This window comes from Sturnus vulgaris, chromosome 7 (genome assembly GCF_052056855.1).
Source record: "Sturnus vulgaris isolate bStuVul1 chromosome 7, bStuVul1.hap1, whole genome shotgun sequence".
In the NCBI taxonomy this organism is placed as follows: Eukaryota; Metazoa; Chordata; class Aves; order Passeriformes; family Sturnidae; genus Sturnus; species Sturnus vulgaris.
In genome coordinates, this window is record NC_142249.1 from 31837460 (window position 1) to 31859960 (window position 22501).

A 22501-nucleotide genomic window follows, 5' to 3' on the forward strand; every position below is an offset into this window, starting at 1 on the left:
AGCATTTTTCCAGACAATGCGTCATTCTTTTCTCTCTTTCCTGACTCATTTCCAATTCCAGCCTCGGTGATTTGTAGCTACCAGAAGTGGATATCTAAGTGTGTCATTATCTCTATTGTGTTACAAAAATGTATCATCCTCACCTCTGTTCTCCCCGACTTTTCCTTCACTTCTCTACCCCATTAGGGTTTAATCAGATCTCTTACCTACAGCATCACAAAACCAAACAATATTTTCTTGTTTATCAAACCATTTCCCCAAAACATTTCCCCAAAACATTTCCCCAAAACATTTCCCCAAAACATTTCCCCAAAACATTTCCCCAAAACATTTCCCCAAAACATTTCCAAAGCTGCTTTCTCAGATGTAACATCCCATTTTATGTCACCCACATTCCAATCCTGTATACATGATCTAATAAGTGACTGCTACCAAGCATGAGACTGCCTTGCAATAAGATCCAGAATAGCACATATGCACTCCTTCCATTATTGGTTAAAAATCAAATGCAAAAATAAAGAAAGAAGGAAAAGAAAAACAACCCAATTCTCTGCCCTACTGAGGCTCATATTCTGTCAACAAGTCCTTGGAATTGAGCCCTCACCTAGAATCAGACGCTGGCATGCTGCAGTCAGGGTTCTGATAGGAGGGAATTTCCCATTAGATTTCAGTAAACTCAAAGGTCAGGAGACAATAATGCATTTGTATGCAATGTATCGAAATGCTGATTTGAAACACAGTGTGGATAAAAATAAGTATTGAATTTGATCTATTTCCAGTGACTCTTGAAAACAAACGCTGGGTTTTTACTGTTGTATTAATAGAAGAACATCACCTCTCATGCAACTGATGCCAGTGATGGATTTATTTGGAGCATTTAGCCTGCTAATCCCATTAGTAAAAGCACAGTTGATAGAAAAACCATCCCTAGAGATGCTGGTTTTTTTCTCTTCCAAAAATACTAAGATACTGCAAGTGAATGAGTTAGGGATTTTCCACACATCATTCATACAAATCTTCCATTGCTTCATGCTGCTGACAGTCAGACAGGTAGCAAATATCACAAAAAGGGAAAGACAATTTCATTGGCTAAAAGGAGAGGGGATTTTGCTAAAGATGTTTTCTACTGCAAAAATCCTAAATGGAAACTCATTTGGCATCTCTGTTGGAGCTGAATTGGCAGAGTAAGATGGAAAGCAGCCCTGTATCTCATTACTGCCTCTACTATCACTAGTTGGAAACATTGGAAAAACAGGCGTCTTTCTGTTTAGATACAACTGTGCTGCTACTGTACAGAGTGTCTGGCTTTCTCTTTCCTCCTCAGTATGGATGACACCTGCACAGAAAGGTCCTTTGTCTTTTCAAAGCTTTACCAACTACTGCTTATTTTGTACCTGACATCTATTTGTGATATCACCAGTATTTCCTAAGGAACAATTACAATGCCAGCAAGGTGGATAAAAAGCCACCACACATATAATTGTTCTCAACTTAATTTCAGTTTAAGTATTAGGTGTAAGTATAAGTTAAGTATAAAGTGTAGTATTTTCATTAATTACTTAAATGGAGACAGATACAGCTTTCTAAGAGGACTAAAAATTGGTACATAGGAAGAGCAATATCAAGAGCTGCTCAGTCTTCAGTGGAGCCCAAACAAGACCTGGATTTAAGATAACTAGTAAGTGGCAGGAAGAAGCAAGATGTGTAGGAAAAGCTCTGCTTTTGTGTCAGGATTCCCAAGAAATGAAGGATAGTGGAAAAGAAGATCAAAAGCTATGACACATGCTTGACTGGGTGAATTATTTCCAAATAGCTGCATTGATAAAAGACACATACTAGTTACTTTACCAGAACAGGAAAGGTGTTCTTACACCTCGCATAAGCCTCATCAGGGCACTACATTATTCTACAGACATATCCAGGCCAGTTCAAAGCTAAAATAGCAACAAGAGCATGTTAATCCACTGAACTAATTATCACTCTTGAGACCTAAGCTAATTTTTCCAGGTGTTTCTTTGCATAAGATGTATCAGCACAGAAGGAAAAACTGTGGCCTCCCAATATTCTACCTCGCTTTTCTAGTTTAGGGAATGCAGGTTCCATGCAAGAATAAAAATCTGAATTCCATCTGAATGCAAGCAGATATCTGAATTCCATCATTACACTGTTTAAAGTCTGACACTGAAAAAACAACTTGGTTTAACAGGCAGAACAATCAACTAGTAGGAAATGGAATAGCTGACAGTATTTCTAGATAAATCTATATAATTTTTCACTTTTTCTTCTTTTTAGCTGCAGTTAATTCAGTGCAAAGGATCTGTGTGCTTTTACAGAGCTGAGCACAATGGCATCACAAGCAGTCTTTTTTCAGTGCAACAAAAATGCTACATTTTTTGTTTCTCTGAGAGTAGGCTAGGGCTATGTCTCACACTTAAAGATGTCTGGAAAATGAAATACTATATCCAGATTAACACAGAAGAAAACAAAAGCTTAAGTCAGTCATATAACATAAAGAACCATAGTCCCTTTGCACATCCAATATTTAAGTACTTATTTTACAGCTAACACTGGAAATGAGACCCCCACCATCCTCTTCTCTCACTAATAAACTGACTGAATTCTCTTAAAGCCACAGACACTCAAAGGACACATTTATTAATATTGTGCTGCATGTGCTCAGACAAAACTATCTCCAGTCAGATTGGCCTCTTTAGACACAGTGAGATCAAACAGCTCACAAAATCCTTTGATGGAAATTTAATTCTTTAAAAATATGCACGAGGTAATTGAAAACACATTTTATGATATTTCAGATTATAAACAGTAGATCTCTGGCTGGGTTGAACAAATAGCATTAAGCCTTTTTCTTCCTTCTGAAAAACCACAGTCCTTGGCAGCATAAGGCACTGATGTGTTTTCTGTACCAGCACAGGGAAGCCAGTGATTGTAATGAAGAGCTTGTGTTAGAAGGCAAATTGTACTCCAACAGAAGAAACTATCTGTAAACATCAGTTATTGTTCATTCAAAGCCATTTTGTGATATTAGCATGTTTTTCCAAGATCTAAGCACAAGGTCTGGGTTTATTACATAACCCCATCCCCCTTGCTCCCTTGCACAATTCTTCAGGAAAAAGCAAAAATAAGTATCCTTTGCTTAAGATCTCCAGTCCTATCATCAGTTCTACACACCTTGGAACAGAGCAAAAATTCCAAGTCCAGCTTTACTTACTTGGTATTTAAACCCCCTTGACTTTGCTAGTACTGTGACATTTTGATTTGTATACAAGCTTTATAAAAACAACAGTTGCAAAGGGAGACATTGTTTTATCCATAAGCTATCATTTCCACACACATGGAGGTCTGTTTGGCTCCATCACTACCGTTGTGTGCATTTGCTATATGAACAAGGAAGCCGTGAGCAGCAAATGCCATGGGGCTGTTCAAAACTTCAGCACTTCATGCTACCAGACCACTCTAACTTTGCTTCTATTGCTTCTATCTTCCTGGCAGCAAGGCAGAGCTGTTAGATGTCTGTGTTAGGGGCCACAGAAACCACGCGTAAGAACACGACAACAAAGGTCTCTTTTTCTTCCTCTGAAGAAGACAGGATGTTAATGGGGTGGAGTGAGTGAGAATTTGTCTGGTCAAACTGTTTTAGAAAACAGTACTTTTTTCAGAGTTAAGTATTTAATTCAGGATGGTGCGAAGGAGGTAATTTCTAATCCAAGAAAAAGAGTGCAAAATCAGCCTTACTTTACCCCAAAGGGACTGGGATCCAGGAGTGCACAGGTGTTCAGAGCCTGTGCAAGACTCTGCTTCAGACTCTACTGGAATCATGCATTGGCCACCTGTGTATCTCACTCTTCCATATGACTTCATGCATGGGAAGCATCTCAATGCATTTAAAAGGTCTTGTAGGAGTAAGAGCATAATGAGTCTGTGCCTCCCCTTTCTCCTGTCCTCAAGGGAAAAGAGGTGGGAAGAATCTAGAACTGTCTGGGGTTCCTTCTGTGGTAGAGATATAGGAAAATCCTCATGCTCAACACACCTCAGGCTCAATTTCAGTGCATGCTGCTCTTCATTACCTGTCACACTTTTGACACACTCCATAACCCAGTCCCTACACTTCTCAAAATACAAATTATACTCAGTCCTAAAAAGGAACTAACTATGATTTTTATTCCCACACACTTCATGTTCCATCTTAACTTCTTACAAGTCAGTGGACCTTGAGAAATACAGAAGTTTTTCACCTGAGCTGGAACAAAACAGATCAAGGAAGGTTCAGAAAGCAGACCAAAACTGATGTAGCCTTTCACTAGGGTAAAATGCACCTTGCTGCTTGCTTCAGCTTTCTCACTGCTTAAGTCACAAGTGAGAAAGCAAAGATAAACATTTGGTGAAACAATGGTACTCACCCTCTCCCTCTCTGCTTCCCCTTCTGTCTATTTATATTGACAGAAGCCTCTTCATTGTATAAGGGTGAAAGAGAAACCATTGTTTTAAGGAAAACATTTCCTCCACCTCAGAAGTAGCTGATGTTTAAATATAGCTTCCAGGTTTGTTAGATTCAAAAGAACACACACAATGTCTGAAAAATCTATGAATTTGAAATGTTAGGGTATCATCCACACTTTAAACCATTGCTCTTGTTTTCCTTGGGTCACTGAAAGAATGTGCTGCCCTTTACACAAAAGAAATAAGAAGTTAATGTGTGAAGTCTACAGGGCTCTCCTCTTCCATAAATTTCTTTTAAGGAATTCTTCACCATAACTGAATTTTTGAAAAGTGAAACAATCCAAAAGGACGGTGCAATCCAATAATCAATCAATCAATCTTTAAAGCGAGAGCACACTCAAACTGCGCAGGAGGAACTGCAGTGCCATGTGAAGGGAGGCATCTGTGCCTAGGTAAAGCCTAGCATGCAGTGGTGAGGCAAAGCTGAATGGGTTGCTTATTGTACTGCACCACACTCCCTGGGTGAAGTGAAAGTAGAGGAAAATGAAGTCTTTCCCTCTCACAACTAAAGCTAGAACAATGAAAATCACAGGGCAGCATTGACTTGTTAAACAGTTTCTGCTGGCTCTATTTTAAAACTCTAAAGGCTTTGAAGTGGAGTTGTAAACTCAATTGATTTCAAACAAAAGGCTAATGTAATCCACTTTCAGCACCAGTACCATGCTGGCAGTGAATACACCCTTCTCAGTAATATAAATTACTTATTAGTGTTTAAAGCAATTCATTTCAATGTTTTCAAGCCACTTAAAAAGTTGGATAGGAATGCTCTTGGCTGAATTCAGTCACAGAGAAACAAAGCCAATATCTGGACCTATTTTACTGGGGGACAGTGAAGCCTCCAGGAACACTGGCATTAATAACTGACACATTCATGTGCCCTTTCTGTCCCAAACTGCTTTCCAGGTATTGTAATTTTACATATGACTTGTTACACCCAGCCCTGGAGCGCAGCCATCTCTGAGGTGGGATGCACAGATTTAGCTCTGCAAGATCAGCAGGACCAGTTAGGGCAGTAGCAGACACTGCATCAGCTTATGGGGTTGGGCACTGCTCGGATTCAGACACTGGAATATGGAAAGTTTGGGAAATACTGGCCACCCTTAAAAAAATTTATCACACAAGTCATGAAAATGTGGCAACAAGATCAGAAGTCTGCAAGAACAGCCAAATGGAAAAAGATCTAGGCAGGAATTGATTAGAAGAACATGGGACAGACTGAATGGAATTATCAATTGTAGAAAGTCTAAGAAAAACAAGAGCAAGTGGAACATAGAACAGGTCAAAAATTTTAAACGCTTCCAATAAGTTTCACAGCATTTGGCCCCTTTATTTGGAAAGTATATGTGGTACCCCAGGGGAAAAGAATGACTCAAGGCAGAGTGTGAAACTAGGCAGATTTTAAAGTGCTCTTGACATAGTATTACATGTGCACAAGAAAGCTGCACTGCTTGGTTTCACAGTTTCTAACTAAAAGGTAGAATTTGTGTTAACAGACCCCCTTGGCATGGAAAAACCTCTAGAATAGTCCAGAAGGCCAGTGCTTGGCAGTGGGCACTCAGGATAACAAACCCAGGAGTGAGTCAAACTTCCTGGGGTAAGTGGAGCCTGTGAAAGGCCCAGTGACTAGAATTCAGGTCAGCAGAGTATTCTGGGCTAGATCTGCTCTTTGAGCTTTCAGGCCTCTTGGCAAAAATTTACCATGTCACTAATGTCCAGATAGATTTGGACAAGGAGAATCTGCTTTGAAGAATTGTAAAAGGAGGGGGAGAGGACACAGCCTAAGAGGATTTTGCTACAATGAACTATAAATATTTGAATTAACATTCCCATATTGTTGACAGTTTCCAATGTCTTTCTATCCTTGCCTCTGCAGAACTGATCTGCATGTTAATCCAAGAGCTCTTCTTCATGGATAAAGTAACTATGCTGAATGTCTTGCAAAGCTTTACTACTTTCCTTTTCTACTTTCATATCACTCGATCTCATTCCAGACTTAAGAACTTTGAGACTATCAGTCTCTTCCTCAAATTAGGACACTCAAATCCTTTAACATAACAGCAATTCAAAAAAATATCAATATCAATCTGTCATTAGAGGAATTAGGCCATGTTTGATATAGAAAGAGAAAGGAGATTTTTAGATGCATATCAGCCTCTCAGAATAGTTTATTTTAATAAACTTTATTTTACTAACTGATTAATAATTTTAAAAAAAATTTATTTTTTCATTAACTTTGTTAATGGTTTATTTTTATAAACTTAATGTAAATGTCCTCCATGCTTCCTAACTCAGATGAGTACAAAGCCATTTTTAATGTGAACGCAAATTACTCCTGAGTCAGGTTACACAGCAACAGCAAGCATTGTCCCTCTCAAATTATAGTTTTACTCCAAATGAAGTATAGAAATTATTCTTTACTTTTGTCAGTAACAAAATACCACAGGCACATCCTTATCTCAAACTTCTCTTTACCAGGTAGGAAGTATATGCAGTGCCTCCACAGACCAGGCAGGTAACAACCCCAAATCCAGCATGTGGACAAAACCTCTTTGCTTGACAAGGATGAAAAAGAATTTGGTGAGCATGAGACCTCCCACAGGCAAACATGAAACGTTATGATAAAGGTTTCTCCTATTTTTTTACTCACTTCATACTTCCACTGTTTGCTGCTGCTCATCAATAGCTAATGTTTAATTGAGCAGACTGGAGCTGCATAGATACTCAGAAGCCAAAGTTTAGCTCACCCTGAGCTGTTACAAGAGTGCCCAACACAACACTTCTTTCATTACACACTCTCCTATTTTCCCAGCTGCTGTGATGCACAGTGAAACAGTTAATATTCACTGTTAAAGCTGTATCAATGCCACTGGAATTAGCCATCCATTGAATGAACGAGAGGAATTCAGCACCTCAAGGCTTCTTGTTTCAGGCTGCCTGCCAACTCAGGTGGCTGCAGCAGTTGCTGCTCTCTTTCAAACATCTCTCCACAACTCGCAAAGCTAGAAATTTACTCACAGAAAATAGAGTATAACTGTGGTATCTGTCCAGTCCTCAGATTTTACCTAGTTCTTTTGAAGAGGAAGTCTGTCTCACTAGTTTAAAAGTCCTGTGTTTACCTACAGTTCTTCCATTTTCATCAGGACAGCATTTTACTACAAGACAGCTTTCTTAGGAGGGCAAAAACATTTTCTCTGCTCCCTGATGGCTTGCTAAGGGTTGCATACATTTACACTGTATGCGAGCTGTATTTTAATGTGCACGGCCAGAGAGGAAAGCTGTCACCTCTGCACCCCCAGAGGAGTGTGAAAGCTGGACTATGACACAAACCACAAAAACAGGCAGTGGGCCAGATCCCAGCAAGCAAAGCAATTCTCATTCCTAAGTACTTGCTGGTTTCCTATTGACTGCAGTGGGAAACTTCCAAGTTCCCACTCCCAGTCTCTGGGACAGTAGCAAAAACCCACACACTTTCTGAGCACAGCACTACAGAGGTTAACAAATCTGCACGGCCCTGCAGCTTCACCACACTGGCTCACACACCACTAATGGGACACTGGCATTGATCTGGAATTCACTCATGGCAGTTACAGATTTAAACAAGCAAACTCCAGAGCTGCCACATCTCAAAGGCATTTTGCCCATGTGAAATACAATTCTCTGTCACTTGTCAAGGGAGTTTTGCAGAACTAACAGCTTACAGTATCACTTCCTTCAAATTCACAAACATGAACCAGAACACCACACTTCCATCCCTTCCATGACAAAAGCAGGAAATTCCCGCCACCCATTATTCCATTGCAGGAATATTTAGAACCCAAAGTGAAGAGAAGCATGGGTTCCAATTAGCAAGCAACAGCTAAAGTACCTGGATAACAACAGTAAATGACTTCAATCAATCAGAAATGGAAAAGGCTTCAAAGGTGATTAAGCCAACAGCAAGTGAAACTGAAGTGAATGTATAGATGCTACAGAAGAGAAAACAGAATCACGATCAGCATCTCACAAAGAAATCGTTCTGATGAAATTGATGGAGCCACACTGAATGGATACCTGAGAATTCCTGCACGAAGTTCTGGCAGACAGGGTGTCTTGGGGTGACGGACACAGGGCTACTGAGAGACTTGATGTATGAAGAAAGGAGCAGAGAATAAATTATAGGATGTAGTTTGATCATTAAGTACAGTGTTACCAAACTATCATGTCTGTAAATGAAGTCAGACAGCCAGAGATGTTGGAAAGCAAGCCACAAAAATGTCCCAATGTCTCATTCTTATGCATATCATATCTCTAGTGACCATCAGTAGCACTTGCCTTGGGAAACAACACAAAGCCAGTGTAAGCTTACAGCAATTCTTTCCCAAATACACCCTCCTGGCTTTTGGCAGTCAGCAGTTTATGGACTTAAGAAGTCAGACCATCATGTTTCATAGTCCCTGAGTTTAACCTCTATTAATTTAACCTCTTCCTGAACCCAGTTTGGCCTTCTTGACATTTTATTGCAGTGAGTTCCACAATCGATTGCACATGACTTGTATTAAAAGAAAAAGAAATTAAAAAAAAAAAAAGACAATTTGTTTTAAGTTTGTTGTCTGAGTTTTACTGGCTTCTCCCTTTATTCGAATGAAGTTATGCCTGATTATTCCTTGTTTACCCTCTCCACATAATTTCTAGTTTTATGATACCCTTGGCCTTCAACCAAGATTTTTTTCTCAACCTTTCCTAATTTACCCTCTAATCCTATGGATGTCTTTCCATACCTAGGGTGTCTCTGCACATCTCTGAATCCTCAGTTCTACCAAGCCTTTCTGAGTTATAGTCAGAGCTGCAGATACAAGTTATGAAAATACCAGAATAATTGTTCCTGGTTTATTCTGAACTTTGTTATTTGGCCATCTCTGGAACGGACAGTTTGAAAGAGCTATCCACAGTAATGCCACACCCCCTTGCTCCACATAAGAATTTGAATTACATCCTTCATTAACATATTGCATGCAGGTTCTCAAATCCTTAGTTATATTTATTGCTACAATACTTTCTGATAATCTGTCCAGAATTAACCCAGACACAGTTCTCAACACCACATCTCAGCAATGCTGTACATGTAGGTGAACATTCATTCCAATTCCATAAAGTTTTTCAAGTAGAAAATTGGTTTGGGCCATGAACTGGTTTCATATAATCCCTAGCACTCAGAGGTATTTGACACATAGAGGGACAAAAAGCTGCCAAAAAAATTCCCTCAATTTCTTATAAGTTGATCTATAATGAAGAGAAGCCTCAATTCTCACTCTTAGCAATCTTGTTTTTCCCCCTTCTCCGAGAGCATGATATATGGATATAAACCAGTAGCCTCAATGCTTCACACACACACACCTCCCAAGTTAACAGAAAAGATGAAAACCAGCTGTATTCTAATTTGCCTCTGTTCTTAGCAATTCCCACATTTATCAATATTTCATCTAGCTTTTTTTTTGGCACCAACATTTTCCATATTACTTGAAGGGGAGACTACAGACTGGATGGGAGAACATAAATATGACTCCCACACAAAAGAAAAAAAAACCCACTGCTGCCAGGTTTTACAGTGGGACACTTTCTTTGCAAGATCATTCATTGCCTTTTATGATTTTTCTCTCTTGCCATAGGGCTTCCAATAATTTTCTCATTTTGAATAACCAGAAAAAGCAAAATTAATATAGATTCCTTTGGAAGTAGAAGAAAGCTTCTAATTCCCTAGTTCTTCAGTGTTAACTCGAGAGATTGACCAGTTTTAATCCACTCCTAAAAACCAAATATACTTCAAAGGGTGCTTGGAAAAGATTGCTTTTTGCTCACCTACTGAGAGCTTCCGGGTTCTGCACATGCAACAGCAGGTTCCAAACGAGCAACCGGCTCAGGAAACTTCAAAGGTACCAAATCCACAGGTGGAATGCTGCTTGCCTGGGCAGCAAGAGAGAGAAAAATACTTGTGGAGGCTCTTGGAGGGCAGTGCTGTGGTTTTACCCTATGCAGCAAATCCACAAGGCACTCGCTCCATGGCACAGGCGAGGGCTCTGCCGGCTCCCTGGTAACCAGCTCTCTGTTTTGTTGAGCAGACTGTTGGAAATCATTAGGGAAAGAAAAGCATGACTTGGCAGTAATGCCCTGGATTCAGAACACATGAGTTGTGCCACTATCCGTTTCTGTGAGAAGGGGTGACTACAGTGACCTTTGTCAAGGTACTTCATCTTTTCAGGACAGAGTTCCTCATTTTTTACTTCTAAAAGGATGGAACCTTTGTGTTTTTCCTTAGCCCAGGAGCTGTGTCTGTTGTTAGTGTTTATAAAGCAACATGAACACATTTCTGATCTTCGGTCCTGAGGGACCCTGGATCCACACTTAAAGTATCAGCAGTTACCAATGACAACATTCACCTCCTCCTTCCTGTCCCCCTATCCCCTGTTCTCATATTCTTACCCTTCCCTTTTTAATAACTCTAGCATTCACCCAAGCACAGAGGGATCTGGATCAGGACTGAAAATAAAATCACATTACATTCAAGAGGACCCGAATATCAAGTTTGAATACCTTCCTCTATTCCAAGATGTAACTTTTCAAAGGCCCCTCTCTACATGATTGTCTTAATAACATATTCTAGATTAAATTCCTGAAATTCTTTGTTGAGGAGAATAAGAGAAGTAGGACAATATCATTTCCATGAACAGAAAGATGGTCACATCAGAAAAAAAAACTCCATATATGAAAATATGATCAAAATATACCATAACTTGCTGAGATCCAGACTAGTGCAGAATTGAGATGGTGGAGACAGCTTCAGAAACTTTCCAATAAACGAGCTGTCCACATTTATGAACCAATAACTGGAGTTTTGAGCAACCTGGTCCTGTAGAAGGTGTCCCTGGCCACGGCAGGGGGATTTGAATGAGATGATTTTTAAGGGCCCTTCCAACCCAAACCATTCTATGATTCAATGAAATGGTGAACAGCGTTCATCAGTTTTGTGACATGCTGTAAAAGGTCTTTCCCTTACTCACGGATGAGGATGGAAGAAGGAAAATCAATAAACAGGTAACAGGCTGAGACCCAGGAAATGTTAGCTAGAAAGGATCTCAATGCTTCCCTCACCCAAAATCTTGCTGGAAGCAGAACTACCATCGACAGAGGTGCCACAACATTTCTGGACATCCAATTACAACCAATTTCACAGCTGTGCTATGAAATTGAGCACTATGCTCACAAGCTTCAATAGGAACCTTTCAAGCTGCAACCTGTGGACACTGCCTCTCATTTTTGCATCTGCCACTACTGAGAAAAGCTTGGCTGTTCTGTAGTTGTAGCTCTCCTTTAAATAATTGTAGGCTGTGATTTGACTGACAGCTCAGTAGCAAGACTAAATACGAAATTTTTGTAAATCCACCACTAGAGTAGGATAAACTCATCAACGAAATGTCTATGAAAAGGAAATTGTGAAACTATTAGTGAGTTTAGAGTTAAATTTTAAATTTTCAGTTTCCTGCCAATTTAAAGATTTAAAATTAAATACAATATCACAGAGTAAAACAATTTCTTCCATTAAAAGTAGAGCTTAGTTAAAAGTGACATTTTTCTTCCATGCTATTTGAAGAGAAATAACTTTTACCCTGGTGGCTGTGATTCCCAGCTCTCAATTCCTCCCAGGAAATAAAATAAGAAATTTCAAGGTAAACTTTTTTCTCCCCTTTAATGTAGGAGTGGAAAAGGGGAAGAATTTAATGAGTATTATCTGCTCTGTTGGCACTCAGAAGGGCTATGATGGAGAGAAAAAACACCCTATGGAATATGTAAAAATGGATTTCATTACAAAACATAATTAGTTCCTGCAAAAATATACATTTTAATGAATTCCTTTCCAAGTTCAACGTCATCATCACAGTCTAAGTTATATACTCAAATCTATGCCATTACAGGACATTTGTACTAGCCTGTTTCCTTAACCAAAACAAACATACATTATAACTAGAATAGTATGTGTAAAGTTAGTGTGTTCATGCCAAGACACTGCACTTTCTCTGTTATTTGCTTTTTTTCCCCTCTGCTTCTGAGTACCTTTGGGATGTGTCTTCATAAAGCAGCTATTGAATCAACATACAGAAAGTTAGTACTTTGCAATATGCATTCAAGTTACTTTAAAGGTAAAATTTTGGGTCAGCTAAAGGTAAGATTCTGGGTCACCTAACTGATTTTGGGGAAAAATTTAATACATTTACCTCACTAAAGCCAAAACTCCTCCCTGGGTAATTCTCCCTAACTCTTAAGGTCAAGAGTGCACAACATTCCCAATTCAATTTATTTGTGTTCTTGGATGAAAACAGGTTAATGACCAGATCCAGACTAGATGCAACTGCAATGTCTCCATATTCTCTCAATCACTTTGAGAAGAATAGTCATGGTAATGATAAGCATGAGCTGACCCATCCAAAGTATGAAGCTGCTCATGTCTCAGTGAGAGTTGTCTTAACCTGGCCATTCTCATAAAAATCAGCACTTCCATACTGCCTCAGTCTTCTATGCAATGTAGTCAAGCTGCTGAAGACCTACAAAGAGTTTTTCTACCATTTTTCTACATAAATGTCTCTTACTAGGTTTTTTATTCAGCCCATATTAAAAACGTTGAAGTCCAAGAACTACTGCAGTTTTAGTCAAAGATGGTGGGGTTTTTCAAGAAAATGTATCATAGTTTAGATGGAGACATAACTGGCATGCTTTTAATCTTAAAATATATACAGCTATAGCTTAAGCCATTTGTGCTTTTTTTGCAAGTATGCTTAACTAAGAAAAATCCACAGAATAGCAATTTTGAGAAGAAAAAGGGAAAGAAGAACTCGAGCAGCACAATATTTGTTACATGAAACAGGTCTTTTCTAACCAGAGCTTGACCTTCCTTTTCAAAGGGAAAAACATCAGTTAGGAAAACAAGGTGATGCTGATGCTTGGTGAATTTCTCAGTGGCTACAGGATGATCAGGACAGGGGGCAACACAAAACATGAAATGTACCATGTTACCCTCACAAGGAGCTCATTTAGATTAGTGCATCTATTTATCAAAGGAGAACAAACAAAGACATAAAGGAACATGCATACTTTAATCCCACACTGGTGTAAGGTGGTGTTTGCTTCAGTAGGCAAGTAGGGGGTGGAGGTATCTTCGTTTTCTCTAAACACTTGAATGTAATTTTTAACAAAAATGACAGTAAATTTACAATAGCAAAAATATGTGGAGAGGGCATGTTAAATGCAGCAATCAGGAGACAGAAGGAAGCAGTAGTCTGTCAAGTCAATAGTTGGTCTAAGCCTTGTTTTCCCCTCACCACCTTTTCACCAATCCAATAGGGATATCCAACTGATAGGGAAAAACCTCAGACAGCCAACAGGAGTATCCCCATTGGCAGATGGATGTCTTCTATAGATTTCATCTGCAATGGTATTCATGTCCCTCTCGGCCTCTGTTTGAACATTGTCACTATGGAAACAGATCTCTGATACTCTGCACCTTATCAGGCCTTCTCTATTTAAATTCTCTTCTTGTGCTTTCAACAAAGCCATTCACTGAACCTCAACTAATCCAAGATTCTGTTAGGGGTGAGGTTTTTGCTTGGTGGGGTTTTTTTGCCTTCACTATCGCGTCTCTTCCAGAAGGTTCTCTCTCCCTCTAATACCATCTGACAGGCATTATTTGACTCACACCTCTTCAGTTCCTGACTCAAAAATATTATGGCTGCATTTATTGCCAAACGGATCCTATAGGTTTTATTCCCCCTCTCCTGCCCTCCAGGGTATATATTTTTCAATGAAAATTCCACTCATTCAACAGCAACTTTTTCATTTTGGTTTTAGAATCTGCCTGCATCTACCTCAGATGTGCCTGTAAGTTCTCTCTAGAGCATTCCTAGGTTAGAGGTACAAAGAGTTACATCTCTGTAATACCAACAGTTTATCAATTCCAGATGCATATGGAATCCAAAATCCTGTGTTTACAAATTCCAAATATTAGAATACTTTTGGGGAACAGAGAACAGGAGGAGAGCTGGGAAGCATCAATGTTACATTATGCAAATGAAAGAAGGCAAATCTGAGTCTGACCTCACTGCATCCAAATCTGGTGCACAGGCAAGAACCAGAGAAATTCTTCTGCAAACTAAGCAAATCTTAATCCTGCAAGTGCCCCTGCAGTAGTAACTGAAATTCATGCTATAGTCCTCCACCTAAGTAGACAGAAGACAAGCATTATTTACCTTTTGAGATTTTAATAAGGCAAATAACTGTAATTTGAAGTGAGGCTCTTAGAGACATTTTTAGGGGATTTTCTGATAATTTCTAGTGTGAGGAGAGAAGGAGTCTTATCAGTTTAAATGAAAATTTGGTGCAGAGATGAATGGGAGTTATAAAACAATTTTATTTTATTCTTTTATTACCTTAGGTATTCTGGGCTGGCTGAGGAAGCAGAAGATAGAGCAACACAGCAGCCTAAGACATGCTGTGGCTCTCACAGTTCCCAAGGGCACTGCTGTAAACACAGACAATTGCTACCAACTGTGGAAATGAGCTTCAAAGCCTCCTTAGGACTTCCACTGCTACAAAGCACCTGTGTGTGTGATAATGCTTTAGTAAAAGGTAAAACCGGAAAAAAAGACACATTTGCCTCAAACATTCCCCTTTATAAATTTAACTACATTATTTCTAGGCTTTAATTGGGCAAGCTCTCTGGTGGAAGCAGGACAGCACAATTCACAGACAATATTCACTGGAGCTCAGTTAATATTTCGATTTGAAATAACTTTTAGCAACCTCATAGAAAACCATAGTTCTTTCATATGTTGATACTGCAGACATATTTATTTTCTTTACTCTCTTTGTAATATACCACCTAATAGCTTTTGAGAGGTGTAAAACATGACACATCACAGTAATGAACTTTAAGTAATTTATATAGCTAATTTTGGTTTACTGAGGAAAAAGTTTGAGGTACAGCCAAGGAGAGAACTAAACACACTGCTGATTTTCAGGAGCTTAAAAGTTGAGATATAAAATGAGTAACTAGGAAGAATTATGCTAATTTAACTTTTTGGCACAGCTCACTTTGGGTAAAATTAGGGCATTTCCAGAGACCATCAGTGCTCCCACCTCTTCTTGCACAGACAGCAAAGAAGCACAGTGAGAGGTCAGTGGTGCTTCTGGAGAGCAACAGTTCCACACCAAAACCTACATCTTTGCAACCTAATTGGGTTAACTTCCATGTGTACACAACCTCCAAGTAAATTTTGTTTCTCATGATAAACATCCCTCTTTTGAGTTTGAGCCCCACTCTTGCTAGCTGCTGTTAAATGATATCAAATCACCAAAACCAAACAGGAAAATACTAAAAATAATGAGAGGATGGGATAACCAAAGGCTTAACAGTCATAGGTGCAAAATGAATAGTGAACATAATCAGGTGGGAAACTGGAACACTTCCAATATGGCAGAGAGCAGCATCCCACTAAGTAAAGAACCCTAATTTCACCTAATTATCAGACTATGAAAGAAGTTGTAAGGCACAGCCATTGTAAATAAGGCTGGGCAGGCCCACCTGGGTCTCATTCACTGCAAGGACAGCACTGGAGCTGGATACTCCTATGTAGCACTTTATCCTCTCATTATTCCGTGCAGCTCTCTCTGAAGCTACTGAAAGCTGTGCTTACATTTCTGAGGGCAGATTTGGGCAATTTGCCTTTAACCTCATACCACTGAATACACTTCCTTTTCTCCCTCCCTGCCCGCAACTTTAAGAACTATACTGGGAACTAAATCTCTATTTCAGATTTCCTTGGTTTAGATGGATCAAGCCAAGATATTTCCTGCTCCTCTCAAACATATATAGCAATGAACCCAATTTCTTCTCCTATGGAAGAAACTATCCAATTACACTGCTGTATTTTCTGTCCACATAAATTCCATTTTTTAATCCAAACTAGAGCAAGACTTGGGTTGTTTCTGTATTTTTCAGGCTGCTGTGGGTCTTCAAAAGACAATTTAGGTGGTGAAATGAATTTGGAACACTGGTTTTCCTCAAAAGCTTTCCCACAGAAAGCTTTAGTGATTCTTCCACTAGAAACTGATCACCAGGCAGTTGGCATTACTTATAGCATGGACACATATAGCCAGATATACACAAGACACAAATCACGCATTAAGGATTTAGCTGGTTTAGAGCTAGGGACTTGGCTTTCTCACATTGTGTCTTGCATCCATTATTTCAAACTCCTGTGGCATTTTTGCTGATCTGGCTGTAAAAAGAAGCAAAGTAGAACTCAGGAGTGAAACTGATGAAGGACAGGTCACAAACTGAATTTAAATGAAGTGGAGAAATGGAACTTAGCCAAAACCATGAGCCTCTCCTTGCTACACTGCACCCTACCAGCCTATAGGTATGGTGGAGAAGCCCATGTCTAAAAAGAAGCCACTACTTCATGGTCTAGGAGAAAAAAATATTTGCTGATTAAGAGAAAAAGAAAGGGTTTGCAGCATTGTTGATGTCAGCTGTAGTAGAATCAGCTGCCAGTCCTCTTAGAATGAGGAGGCGTATTGCAATAGGAACCACATTGTCTCTAAACAAATCTCAGAGAACATTATGAGCAAGTTGTCTCCAACATCTCAGATTTATAGCATGGCCTGGCTCAGAATCATTGCAATTTCAGAGCTTCCTCCCAACAAAAGCTGTTATTAAGGCCTGAAACTCTGGCCAAGACTTTTATTCCTATAGCAGTTTATTATCTTCCTCTCTTCTAACCCTGGCAGTTCAACAGGACAATGTTCTCCCTAAGCTGAATCTCAGTGTGTGCAATAACAGATAAGAGCTACAGCATCCACCTCCAATAAAGCACTTTCTGCACAAACCACTGGGGGCATGTGGGGTCTCGAAGTCATCAAAACACATTTCCTCACTCCACCTTATCTCTTCTGACATTAAAAGAGATCAACAAGTAGGGAAGGAGAAAATTGTGCCCCGGCACATCCATAGGCAGTATCAGGTAGTTATGTGGAAACAGTGTGAAACCCTAATGAAATGAAGGTGGAAAAAAAAAGTTCAGGGAAATTTCAGTGAAAGCTGTGATGCGCAAAACAAATGAACAATATTGTTTGCACAGACAACAGCTCTTCCAGACAGTTGAACTGGCTTTAAAATGAGTTAGAGATGCTGAAACTGCACAGCTTGCAAATCCCACCAAAGGTAAGCAAAAGTTTATCAAATCTGTCTCTTTTCCCTTCAGGGAACTGAAACATTTTCCTAGGACTGGAAGGACTCAGATCCAAAAGCAGATCTGCTGTGACACTCCAAGTCTCCCAGCTGATTCTTCTACCCAACAAGTCTGCACTTTATATATTGATATATGGAAGAAATCCCCGTGTAAGAAAAAGGAGATTAGAGGTTAATCTTTGCTTTAACAATAAAAATAAGAAGCTACTTCACAAACCATTTCAGTCTCATGGGTTAAATGGAACCAGCTGTACATGTGGCCAGCATGCAAACAAAACACTGTCACTAAAAAGAAGCAATTTCTTTGTGGGTCAGAAAAGTGGGTAGGACACTACACTGCTGTCACAAAGGAGCAGCTCAATCAGTCTGACCCAGTGGATATTGTCAGTAATTCAATTTAACCCTTCCTCATCAATATTGAGCCTGATCAGTGTTGCCTGATTGAAGCACAAAATACAGAAAGAAAATTCTAAGCAGTGGTGTTTCAGGAATTTTTAACAGCTGCTGCCTGTTTCATTGCTTGAACTCAATTCTCTGAATTAAATCCTGTGAAATCCAGTATTTGCCCCAAGAAACACGTCTGGGATTATCCCAGAGATTTCACATGCACAGGATACATGCAGCTTCAAAAGACAGCTCCCTGGTAACTGAAGGAGGAGCAGGTATTACAGGGCTCTTAAGTCTCTGCAAGCAATATAGATATCATATCCTTTTCCTGTATTACTCTGTAGACTCCAATAAATCTACAGAATTCAGTTTACCACAAGGCTACTGTTTTTCAGACCAACTGACCCAATGACTGGTATTTATTTGCTGAGACAAGCTCCATTAAAATAAAAAGTAAAAATCCACACTCTTCCTCCTCATCACCACAAAGATGACATCTTGTTGCCAGTCTGCCTGCCAGGAAACCATCTGGAAATAATATCAATACCACAATCTATAGGCATCCCTCCAATGCATTAATCAGGTCATTAGAGTTCAATACTGACAGCATCTTTAGGAACTGGAAAGGATAAAGCTGTGGTAATAAGGCACAGTGAAGATGGATCCCCAGGGCCTAGTCAGATCATCCCCTCATTTTTTCTTTAAAAAGCAATACAGCATTAGCATTTTGTTCCCCAGTGTTTGGTTTAAATTTACCATTCCAGAGAACTTCGAAGCTGGAGCGTGGCCTCTCAGTTTGACGCACAAACACATAATGGAAAATGTCTTCCACCTCACTCCTGTCCTTAAAAGGACACTGAAAAAGTCTGGAGAGAATTAAATGGGGCATGACAATGATTTGGAGACTGGGAAATATAGATTAAAAAAAATGCATATATACATATATGCATATTATAGCCAAAACCCATACAAAGCTCAGTTTAAGTGGGTTATAAGCTTTCTTATCACACAGAGGAAACCCAGCAGTACCAGATGCTAAACTTATCTCAGAGACATACCAAAACCCAGGGGCTGGAAACTGAAGCTGCAGAAATCTAAATTTGAGAATGCCTTTCTCCTAAAGCATGAGGAAAAGCAACAAATCAGGAGGAAAAAATAGTAATAAAAAAAAAAAAAACAGCATTACAAAAGATTCTGGTCTCCTATCTTTCTTTCTCAAGTGGGAAAAAAACTCCACATGACTTTCTGAGAGATCTGTTTTTACACCACCAGTTACTGAATATGGTACAAGATGAATGAAATTACACACATTTTTGAAAAGCAGCAGAGTGAAAGCAGAAGCACAGTAAATCCCCTGAGATTAAAGAAACAAACATATCACAAATATTCAGTTTTATCAGTTCAGTACAGCTCCCCATTAAAAAAAATTATATACATATCTATCTATCTATATGTGTATGTGTAGATATATCACTGCACTAGAAGTAAGCAGCTGTTCATCATCTTGGACAAAACTCTTTAGGGGCAGTGACAAGGCTTTCCCCAATGTCTGCACAGCATGCTGGCATAACATAACTCCCAGTTAATTGCTGTACTATGTAACTCCAGCATACAAAAGGGAGCAGTCAGTTCTTGTTCTGAGTTTAAGTTAACCAAAGTTCTTCAAAGTAACAGCATCAAATTCTGATACTGGATCTAAACTCAGGTTTTGTTTTCACAAGTTGAGATTCAATTTGTAAGACAGTTCAAAATTTCATTATCTAGTAAGTTTTTGTTCTTGTTGGTTGGTTTGATTTTGTTTTTTGTTTTGATTTTTTGTTCTGTTTCCAGAAGTATTTCTCTTTCTCCTACAAGAAAACTTTGCAGGGCAGTTTTCCTATAAACCACATTCAAATGGTCTCATTTGAAGAAGAAAGAGAGTGAATAACTGTCATCTGGAAGGGGCAAGGTACAGGGAATCCATGTAATAAGTTTAAAGGATTATTTTTATCCTCATTTCTTTATTTTTTTCAGGCTAAAAACTCCCAGAAGTAGCTTATACTAGCATCATGTCTACTTTATAAGCACCTGAAAGTCTTCTTGATTAGCAGAGAGAGTAGATCAGCTATGGATAATAAGACATCAGGGAAAATGTAATAACCGTTTCAGAAGTTGAATCTCTCATTTTGGAAGAAACTATTGTTTTGGCTTGCCACTTAACTAAGTACATATTTTCGAGCTAATTAATCCAGTTGAACCGATTGAACTAATATTAAATTTCAAGTATGGGAGGAAAAACTGCACACTGGAGACTCACAGTGAATTAGGTTAAAAAATTCACCCCCTAAAATTTCTCCAATGAGCTCCAGAAATTCTGCATGTGAAGCATGCATTTTAAATCTAAGAGTTTCAAAATTTGATAATACCTAAATCCTCTCATGGGTACATTTGCTTTTCTAAGTGACTTTCTTGGTTGAGTTTTTTTTTTCAGGTATATTAAGCTAAACCTAGGCTAAGCCTGCATTAATGTAATACAAGTGTGTTCACTCACAAGTTTCAAACAGGGACCTCCTAAACTGATTTTAGTTAGAATAAGAAAATTTTGCATTCAAACTTTTAAAACAGAAGATTCACTTTTCTTACCTTTTTTCAGGCCTTAGAGAAGTCCCTTCAAACTCCTTTCTCTCTGATACGTCTTTGTAAAGTGTTTTGAAACCTAGTGATGAAAGTATTAATAACTATGTATTTGACCATACCACTCATGAAACATTCTAGTAGAGATCCTGCAAATAATTCAAATTAAGGAATGTATTGTACAGTTAAAAAATTAATTGGAAGCAATGAATTATTATTCAGCTGAAATTATTGATACCTAAATATCAGACAATTTAAGTGTGGGTGCAATAGCTACATAAACCTATCAATCCAACTGCAAAGTAGAAGATGGTCTCTAGATAACAATGAAAATCCTTCTGAAGCCTGGCAGTGAGAACAATACCACAGCTAAACCCCTCCACAGAAGTCAAGGACCACAAAAGATCCTGACATCCACATAAATTTCACTTGATAAGAAATCACTCAGGAGAATGGATTAGTCAGATGCAGGACTGTAAGAAGTCTTCTGTATCACGAAGATCAGTTCCTGTCTATGACAAGCAACTGTTTCACTTGACATCATTTCCCTTGCATGTGTCACAATGAAGTGATGAGGCACAGGTTTTCACCACAGATGTTATTTCAGTCAGCTTTGATGAATATATTGCTCTGGACAATTTCACTTTCATTTTTTTGGTAGTAACTATAGAAGTATAGAACTCTGCTTCATTATTTAGCTCATCATAGGATAGGGAACTCCTGCAACTCATCAGTAAAGTCATCGCCCAGAGACAGCATATACATCTCCAACAGCTTTCTGGTCCGGGAAGAAATGTAGTAGGCTTGAATCCAAGAGTTTCAACAATAAAGCACAGACACACAGCTAGATTTGAAGCAAGATTGGTCCAGCACCCACAAGTTAAGTAAAGGCTCAAACAGATGAACTCTGCAAATTTAGGTGTTTCCATTTACAGAATGTGAGGTATTCTGCTATTAGCAGGGGACCAGATGTCCCACAGTGATTAAAAAAAAAAAAAATCAAACAAAACTACAAACACTTTAATCTTGTGGTCAGGGCAAAGAGAAGACAGTACCTACATTTATTCACCTACCGAGCTACAGTTGAGTAATATTAGCTTCAACTAGCCAAGCACTATTAATCAACAATAGCTTGTTTGCATATTTTGTTTCAATGCTGGATTGCATCTGTACAAGCAGCCCTTCAAAGTGCATCTGTAGAGAGTAAACACCTGTACTGCTCCTTCAAATGCATACACATGCTTTACAGAATAAGGACAATCCTCCAGTAATTGCACAGGAATGAATATAAACACACTTGAGCTCTTGTAAACATGTCCACAGAGACTTCTCATATAACCACATAGTGTTCTCCTTCAGGTTTTTTTTCACGTCTGCAAAACTGGAAAAGCAAGGCTATCTTCCTGTTGGATGTTTCAAGTGCGTAGGTTTTGAATTTATATATAATTTAGTCCAGGATTACAGGAGTGCAAAGTTTTCATCACCACTGCACATACTGAGTGCATACAAAAGGTAATAACATATCCAGCTCCATTAGCACCAGAACAGCTTCATACAAAGTTTGTGCCATTCAGTTTTGACAGATGGCTTCCAAAGAGTATTACAATACTAATAGCTGCTGTACACCAAGAACACATGAGGATATTTATAAATACTCAGTACTAGTCCCTGTGAAAAAGAAAGGGATGATATAATATCATTTTTCTAGAT

General features: G+C 38.9%; 1 protein-coding gene across 3 annotated transcripts in view; it reads right to left on the bottom strand.

Annotated features, from left to right (window-relative positions):
* Positions 1-22501, bottom strand: part of MYLK (myosin light chain kinase) — a 196002-nt gene that overhangs the window by 162770 nt on the left and 10731 nt on the right. The window contains exon 2 of one of the 3 annotated variants that reach the window (XM_088168285.1): positions 20801-20873. The exons of 1 other annotated variant lie outside the window; for it this stretch is intronic. Coding sequence is in view for 1 of the 2 variants with exons in the window: in XM_014871778.2 (XP_014727264.2) it covers positions 10354-10381 (28 nt within the window). In the remaining variant the exon portion in view is untranslated. Of the gene's footprint in view, positions 1-10353; positions 10487-20800; positions 20874-22501 lie in introns of those variants that run through there. One more of the 3 variants, XM_014871778.2, reaches the window with a different exon arrangement.